Raw genomic sequence first — 9,129 nt, forward strand, 5'->3', positions numbered from 1 at the left:
TGAAACTTCTGTGAGTCTTCTCTGAAACTCAGGGAAGTGTTAAGGCGTTATCATTTAAAATGTTAGAAACATTAGCAGAGGGAAATTAAAGGATCACATTTTTACTAATTCTTTATAATTTTTAAAAAAGTTAATCCCCAGTAACAAACATAAGTATAGTTTATAATTTGCCTCTTTTTCTTTACTGTCCCTTTTCTACTCCTATATTTTGTATTTCCATTACTATTTTTTATGTTGTCCAACTTTTAACTGAACCTGCAAATTTTAAAGAAGAATAATTATTTTTTTTCAGAGTGTTGGGAAGAAATTACCTCCAGCCACAGCAACTCAGGAGCCAACAAAAATAGAAGTGGACAGCAGAACAAAAAGTAGGTTTCATAGGTTTTTCTTTTTTGCACTTTGTGCTATTAAAAGCAAGCTGAATGCTTTCCTTTGGTTTTTGTTAAAAGAGTGTCCTGTATGTAAAAGCCCGGATGCAGATAGATATATTTAGGATAAACTTTGAGTAGGTGGTACCTAGACAAAAGGCTTTGTTTCACAGAATTCTCTGAATTGTTTTTGCTCTTGTGACCCTACCTCAAGTTTTCTGCCACCAAAAATCAAGTTAAATTATGTGATAAACTTTCAGCCTTGAGGATACTTTGGAATTAATCACAGTTGAATAAGATTCAAATTCAGGTTGTAACTTGTAGGTAGGTCATAGAAAAATTTCTCTCATTGCGAATGCCCTTGCCTTTTTCCTCTTAAAAAAAAAATGTAATTATTTTATTTTTATTTCTTTACGTAGCAGAAATAACACTGTATGCATGGTATAGTTTGTATGGGAAATCAAAGAGAAGGCTCCAGGGAGACCTTCCAGCAGCCTTCCAGTACCTCAAGGGGACCTACAAGAGAGCTGGAGAGTGAATTTTTACAAGGGAATGTAGTGACAGGACAAGGAGAAATGGCTTTAAACTGAGAGAGAGCAAGTTTAAATCAGATGTTAGAAATTTCTTACTGTGAGCCTAGTAAGGCACAGGAGCAGGTTGCCCAGAGAAGGATGGTTGCCCCATCCCTGGCAGTGCTCAAGGCCAGGCTGGATGGGGCTCTGAGCCACCTGGTATAGTGAAAGGTGTCCTTGCCCATGGCAGGGGCCACTGAAACATCAGACTAGGTGATCCTAAAGTTTCTTTCCAATCCAAACTATTCTCTAACTCTCTGACCTTCACTTCTTTTTTGCATCATTTCAGTGCTTAGCAATGATGAAGTAATGATAAAATCTTTCAGGTATGTTTCTATGTTGTTCTAGGGAGGCATATGTAACCAGCTTACCAAATAACATACATAAATGTTCCCCATCTTTTGATTTTATTTATGTAGAGTTGCAAATAAATGTTACAGATTCTGGTGGAAAAGAGTAAGAGGGAAGAGAACATAGACATACCTTAGAAAAGAAGCTGAATATAACAGAGCTGACTTTCTTTAAATATTGCCCAGTCCTTCTTCCCTGATGTGTTTATCCTTTTAGATAGTTGGCAGATAACATTTTGTCTCAGAACTGAAACACATACAGACATATGTAGGAAAGCATCTGGATCAGCAGAGCAGGGTCTGTCTGAGGGAAGTGTGTGGTTGCAAACTGGTTTGTTCAGGTTTTCAGCTCAGAGTTGCAAAAGCAGCTTAAAAGAGCTTTTAGTGAGTTATTGTCCATTAGCCCCACCACAATCACTGACTTGCTACATCCTCTCATCTTGTGCTCCCATGCTAGCAGGCTCTAATGAGAAAAACTGCAAGATTTCAATTGCCCTGAGGAAGTGAAAACTTGAAATACTGAAAAATGTGTGAACTGGTAATGCAGAATAGGGCTCCTGAAGGTGTTTTGGAATTACCTTTGCCAACCTGCAGGCTGAGCACTTCAAGCTGACCTGAGTGCAGGTGCCTTCAGAAGGGGTGGTCCAGGGGCTTTCCCACCTGCAGCATTGACCCTTGTGTGGGAAGCCAGGCTGCTTCTTTCCACATCACCTGATACTTCTGACAGCTGAAACTGCTCACTAAATCCCATCCCAAGGTATGGGAGGTTCAAATTTTCACATTTATAAACTGAGTGTGGAAACCTTCTGACCAATGGTTAGAAAACTGTATCTTCTACCGTGATCCATTGAGCTCTGGCTGAGTATATGGAAGACACTTTTCCATCAACACTTTTGGGCTCTGGATGGTCCTTCTTTGATTTTTCCCATGGACGCACCTTTTTGGCCAGAAAAATCCTTCTTCTGTCGCTGTCATCATTCAACCCATCCACTATATAATTTTCTTAGCCTCAAATGACATCATTGAAGACACATTTCATTCAGCTGAAGTTGTCCTTCACTCAAATTGAAAAACCTTTCAGTGCAAATTAAACATGCTTCAGTCTGGTTTGGTGTTTAATATAGGCAGAGGAACATTTTCTTCATAATAAAATTAATGTCTGATAGACAGAAATGAGGAGTATGATCAGACTTTGGCATAGGACTATAATCTGTATAGTATTTGTCATTTCTCAAAAATTCAATTTTTACTTTTTTACCACAAACGAGCTTGAAAAAGCATTCGGTCCTAGGGAGTTTGCAGTCTTAGAACACTGGTGAATGTTCCCATTGCTGTGTTCAGCACAAAAGTGTCATTCCACCTTGGACCTCAAGTACTTTCACTTCTGCCTGGGATGGTCGTGTCCCAGTCTTTATTGGAGTCTTTAACTGCTGAACAAAACAGATACTGTGCCATTCTCCAAGGAAGTAGCAGGAAACAGAAGATCCATAGACTTAAGTTCAGTACAGAGAGGGAGCTTTTGGATACATGGTTTAGATTCCTTTGGGATTACTCTTGGAGATGAATGCTGCAAGCAAGACAGAGGTTATGTTGTGAGAGGAATAATCCAGTTTTTAATTTTCCTCATTTCTTTCCATGACTGATGATGTTATACCTTAGTGCAAACTGGATTAAAAGAATGCAGTTGCATTGAGCCAGCTGAGAGAGGAAGCAGGTACCAGCAGCATCTTCCCTCTGCCCATGGGGCTTCATCAAGGAGGGATGGTTGCTGACTTTTCTCACACTTTGATTCCAGTCTGCTTTTTTCTGTAACTTTTCTGATGCGGTGGGGCAGTGATCAGCACTGAGACACTTCATGTGCCAACTGCTCCTGCAACATGCAAGATGGGCTAAGCTCTGCGATGGGGTGAGTTGGCTGCAGCAAAAGACAGAGGTGTGTGGTCTCTAAGGTGCATCTCCCAACCAAACGCTTTGTAAATCTCCCCAAAAATGGACTTAAGATTTTGTGGTGACTCTTCAGGGCCAAAGACAACTTTTTGCTCAAAGGAAGAGCACAGTGAAGGTACAAATCTTTACAGGATTTGAGTGATCCCTTGGAAAACATCACTAATCTTTTGCAAATGAGGGAATGCATCTTTGAAGAGAAAAGGGGAGAGCTGTTTGGTTTAGATTTGTGGGTTCCTAGATTTAGAGGAGTATTCTGCTCTTGAAGTTCCATCTCTGCCATGTAGATAGGATGGCACATTAATGCATGAGTGTTTACAATCCTATTTCTGGGGTGAGATACATTGTTTTCTATGAAATAGCTTACTTTTAGTATGAGTGGCTTGTGGTGAATAGAATATGTTGTAGAAAATATATCTAAGTTTTGAAGTAGCTCTGTTGGATTCTAAAATTAAGCAAAACAAAAAGATCCACAACATCTGAGAGTTATTGCAGATTACTGAGACTGCATTAATGGAGTATAAATAAGCAGACAACAAAATAGCAAAGGCAGTAAGTCACAGAGTGCCTTCACCACAGCACTTAATTTGATTACTCCACTCACTATTTAAAATTTGAGTTAAGCTATTGCATAGGAATACCAAGATCATAGCAAACAACTAATCTTTTTGCATGGTGAATATGTATTAGTAGGACCATATTCCTATTTCTATTTTTTTAATATGGTGATGTTTTGACAGTTCATATCTTACTAAGTTCTGTGAAAATATTTATTAGTGAAATCTATTTATGAGTCTTGAGTGTATCAATTAATAGTAAAACCAAATTCTGCTGAATATAGTGTTTGGATTTTTTTTTGTCTGATTTGTGGTTTTGGTAATAATTATGTAATTTTTCACTAGATTTTGTATGTTTTACTGCATTTCAGAAACATTTTATGAGTGATAGTCAAAGAGAGGAAGTTTAAGCTCAGGGAATACTACCTTAATGCTGCTTGTTTCCTTGCTTAGTATTACTGTTTGTGTCCATATTGATTGCTGTACTTCGCTGATGGGGAAATATTTAAGCCTCAAAAATTAATGATACAAAAAAGCAACAATAGAAGTAAGAGATTGTGTCATCCTGCCCTAAGAGGAAAAGCAAATTCCGGAGTCACTGTCCCCTTTGAAATTTAAGCTTGAATGAATGTTTGTCTGTGGACTGCCTTCTTGAAGCTCTCAGCTCATCCTAGGAGTGTGGCAGGAGAACAAACAGAAGAGTCACGGTTTTGAAGTGCAGCAGGGTTTACTGATACAGTGAATGGAGTTTGCTCAGATCTGGTTGGAACAGTATAATATTTAACCAGTCTCTCAAAATACAAACAAACTAATTTACCTGGAGGACCCCAAGTCCCAGAGCAGGTCTGTAGCTTGACATCAGCTCTTTACCCTGCAGTTGTAAATACATATTGAGCCACTGAATTCTGTCAGGGAAATCCTGTCCTTGCAATGGCCTGGGTAATGAAGCAGCCCCTTGCTATTGTTCTCCCTCTTGAGGCAAAGATTTTTCGAGGGGTTGAGACTTTGTCAAAAAGGGCACATTTTCAACCTGGGGACAGACAGTGTTGCACAAAGATACATAATAACAACCCACACAAAATATCTCATTCTCTTTAGGTTTATCCATTCACTCAGTTCCTTGAGCAGTGCCCATTGCCCATGGTTGGGAGGAGCTGTGTGTGTGCAGTGAGAGACTGTGCTCTGACAGAGTAAAGTACTGCTGAATTGATAAAACAGGACTGAAAAGCTCATGAGTATCATCTTTTCTCCTCCCTTAATGTTTCCCAGATAGCTGCTGTTGGGAACAGATATATTTTTATCAGGTGAGGAGGAGAAAAAGAGGCTTCTGGAAGAACTGTCTGTGATGCATAAACCCAGCTTTGGATGTCAAATGTAAAAATGAGATTTATCATCTACAGCTGAGGGATGCTTAGTATTGGTATCTTAGTTTGAAGTTTTAATTTGGCTTAAGTTTATTTGTGAGACATGTAATAGCACATATTGTTTTGACTTTTAGTATTTTTCTGGGTTTTTTTTTCTCATTCAGAAAATCCCAAATTCAGCAAATTCCAGTGGTCTATACAATGCTGTGTCTGAAATTAGTTTTTTTTCTTTTATCTTTTCTTCCTTCCTATCTAAGTGCTTCTACATTCTGCTGCGGTATTGTGCCCTGCTGAGTGAGGACAATTTTAGTCCTGATGTGACATAGCCTATTAGATTTTTCTCTGCTTTTATTAATCTGCTTTTATTAAATCTGATTCATATTATTTTGAGTTCTGTTGACTTTGTTTTTGCTTGCTTAAATCATGTTTACCTATCCCTTAGGAGAAGATTGAAGACTGACTTTGTCCAGTTGCTTACATTGCTCCCAACCCATCCGTGATGTGGAGACCTCTGTTGCAGCATGATCCAATGGGTTCAGTGATTTAGTGTAGGCCTGTCTGAATTGTACTCAAGAAGTCCAGACTTCCACTGTACATAAACCATATTCTTTTTCCATGGCTGTCCCTTCACTCTGAGTTCCTGTGTCAGCATTCAGAGCACAGGGGAGCCATGAGCCTCCCCCAGCTCCCTCTTGTGCCTCTCAGAAGTTTTTCTCCTGGCACTTTATGAACCACGTCATCATTTGGTTGATTTTTGACATTTTTCTACAGTTTAATTCCTTGGTTTGCTGTAATTTGGATTTTTTTTAAAGGAAATAAAATATTTAGAATTTGGCGGGGAGAGTAGACAGGTCATGGGATGACAGAGTTCTTGACATCAAAACCAGAAGGACAAGAAGTGTATCTGTCTGCTAGGGAGAACTTACTTCCTGATTATCAATTGATATTTAAGATGCTGAAACCACAGCACTCTCTCCACTCGTGTCTGTCAGGGTCTTCATCCTGAAAGACAATTCAAATATCCAGTCTTCAAGTAGCAAGCCTGAGGGAGGCTTCTCTGTTATAGGACTCAGGATACCCAAGCCCTTTGCTATCCAAAGCATTTTTTAACCTGAAACATGTGGGATTCATCCATGCCTTGAGCAGAAGCTGCACTGCAGACATCCTGTCAGAGTGATGCTGTGGTGGCTGTTTGCAGTCTTTTAGCTGTACTTTGTGCTTGGCTTCCCACTTAATCTTCAGCTGATGCTGTTATTGAATGGAGGATCAATGTATGTGTCTGAGAATGGATGTTCTGGAACCATCCTTCTTGGGCTCAGGTGTTGTTTACTTCTGAGAATCCAGCCAGTTCTGTATCCCAAAAAAGAAATGCTAAGCTTGTTCCCAGTAACTAGAGACTTGCCTGAGTCTGCAGCACTCAGCTTCTTTAATGCAGTGTTGCATCTACATCAACTCTGGGCTAATTCATTGAATCTATTATTTAGCACAGCTGCTTTTCAGAGTGTGGATATACTCGGAATAGGAAAAAACCCCACGATGATAATTTAAGGTAGCATGCCACTGAAGTGTAAAATGTGTTGAATTTCATATTTATCTACATGCTGCTTTGCATCCACCTAAGTTAGTGTGTGTCAGCTTTCTAGCAGCTTTTGCATAAAATGTTGTTATACTGTCTCAAAAACAAGGCAGTGAGAGGTGGAGCATCCTAGCCAGGTCCACAAGGAGACATCCCAACCCTTCCACAGAATGCAGTAAAGCTGCAGTTAGATGCCCTCTGAATCTGAGTTCTGACCTGGTGGTTCTCACATGCCCAGTAGTTTGGAAAAGTCACCAAATGTTTATTTCATAGTGTTCTCTGCTTTCAGAACAGGGAAAAGGATTTTTTCCCCTTGCTCACTTCTTTTCCCTCAAAAGTTTTGTTCGTTGTCTTCATCTGAATTTTATTTCTTCAGCAACACCAGAGGAGGTGTGGTGAGCTGACCCTGCCCAGCAGCTGTGCTCCACCCAGCCACTTGCTCCCTGTAAGGGAGAGAGCAGAGCAAGCAAAAGCAAGAAAATCAATGAATAAAGACAGTTTGATAAATAAATGAAAGAGAAATAAAAAGAAGGCAACACGAAGGCAACCACCATTCAGTAGCTCAATTCATTCAGCACCTACAGTGGATCAATGTCCAGCCAGTCTCCGAGGAATGGAAACACCCCCAAAGCCATTTATTGCATTATTCATTTTTATTGCTGAGCAGGAAGCCATATGGCAGAGAATATCCCTTTACTCATCTTGGGTCAGCTGCCGTGTCCCCTTCAGCTTCTTGCTCACCCTGGCCTACTTGAGGGGTAGAAAAAGGGGAAAAAAAGAAAGCTGTGTAGGTATGCTGGGCAACAGGGTGTTACCAGTGCAGTTTTAGTCACAAATGAAAAATACAGCACCATGTGGGCTGCTGTGAAGAAACTTAACTCCATCTTAGCCAGACCTAATACAGGGCATGGCCAGAAAACCAACTGTAATGGTCATGGGTAAATCAAACATTTCAAACATTTGTGTTCAGAATAAGAAATCTGTAAAGCCTAAGGTTCTTGTTTGCTTGAAGCAATGACACATAAAGTTCTTGCTGTTTCTGAATGATGGAGTGTGAAATGAAGAGCTTTCCTGTTCCCTACTAGTACTATTTAGTTTCTCAGGCTGATGGTGCTTGCAGAGAGCAAATTTTCAGATGTACATTTCTGGGCTGCCTCTTTACAGTTGGTGTTCCTCTCAATAAACTTTAGAAGTTTGGAAGGAGCTTATGCGTCAGAGCCCTAAGTTTGGGTTATAATCATGAGTTTGATATCTGGATTTTTTGGGGGGTGGTCCCACTAGACATCTGTCACTGCTGTCCAGGGAGCAAATGGTTCAGCTAATCAAATGTGGGTGTCTGCTTCTGGAGTCAGGAGCAGCTCTCAGGGCTTCACTCATTTTAGTGACTTGATCTCCATTGACTTTAGTGCACTGACCAGGTTGGTTTCTAACATCAGATTCCTGAATCTAAATTTAGACACAAGACCAAAGCTTGGGGGCTGAAATCGGTAGCCTGCATCTTGAACTCTTTGAGATACCTCCAGGGTATTTTGTTTTGAATTGCCTCCAACTGTCAGGCCAGAGGGACATGGGAATTCCATAGGTTCAGGCATACTATGCATGTGTCTTACATACCCACAAGTATCTGAGAAGGCACTTGGTGTCTGGGCAGCTGAACTGACCCCCTGGAGGAGCCTCAGATACCCTCAAGTGGGATAATGCAGATTCTCTTTATAATAATTATAAAATAATAAGTCCTGTTATTTCAAATTAATTTGTATTTCTGTGGCCTGCCAGTACTTCTCTGCATTCAGTATGGAAGTTAACTAGACAGAGAAGTCATGAAAACTGAGACATTTAAAGGGAGGTGAACATTTCTACAAAATCACATGCCCTTCTACAAACAGTAGAGTAGTTTACTTAGTCCTTTTAGAGCTGCTGTCTTAGACTATCACATATTTTTATGCATAGTTTAACAGCTGTAAAACATATTCCCTTTTTATTTGTAAGGCACACTGACATACTCATCTGTTGCACAGCAACATGGAAGTAACTGCTTTTCATGACAACTGCTTTTTGTGATTTCTGAGTAGGAGTGCTGGCTTCTGTATTTTCCAGATGAAAGTTGAGATGATGTCCTTATTTATAGACAGTAAAGGAAAAAGGGTCAAGGAAACTTTAGAGTAATACTCAAAACTCTTACACTGAGTGTACAGGTGGTTTAGTTATTAATGGATTAACATTCATTGATGTCTTATTTATTGTTGTACCATCTGTATAGATTCATAAATATCTGCTTTCTTGCACACAAGGGGATAGGTAAGCTATGTCAACCTTCTGTGTCCTTAATGCTTCCAGTTTATGCAGTCTGGTGGGAGGCTGAACCAGTGGAACTATGGAAGGAAGTGTCAGATACAGG

The 9,129-nt window shown here is 39.9% G+C and overlaps 1 protein-coding gene across 3 annotated transcripts in view; it reads left to right on the forward strand.

Annotated features, from left to right (window-relative positions):
* SH3KBP1 (SH3 domain containing kinase binding protein 1) overlaps positions 1-9,129 on the forward strand; it is a 186,165-nt gene that overhangs the window by 124,533 nt on the left and 52,503 nt on the right. For all 3 annotated transcript variants that reach the window (XR_004082289.1, XM_031061203.1, XM_031061204.1), the window contains exon 6: positions 293-368. Coding sequence is in view for 2 of the 3 variants with exons in the window: in XM_031061203.1 (XP_030917063.1) it covers positions 293-368 (76 nt within the window). In the remaining variant the exon portion in view is untranslated. The remainder of the gene's footprint in view (positions 1-292; positions 369-9,129) is intronic.

The sequence above is a fragment of the Geospiza fortis genome, unplaced genomic scaffold (assembly GCF_000277835.1).
Source record: "Geospiza fortis unplaced genomic scaffold, GeoFor_1.0 scaffold285, whole genome shotgun sequence".
Lineage (NCBI taxonomy): Eukaryota > Metazoa > Chordata > Aves > Passeriformes > Thraupidae > Geospiza > Geospiza fortis.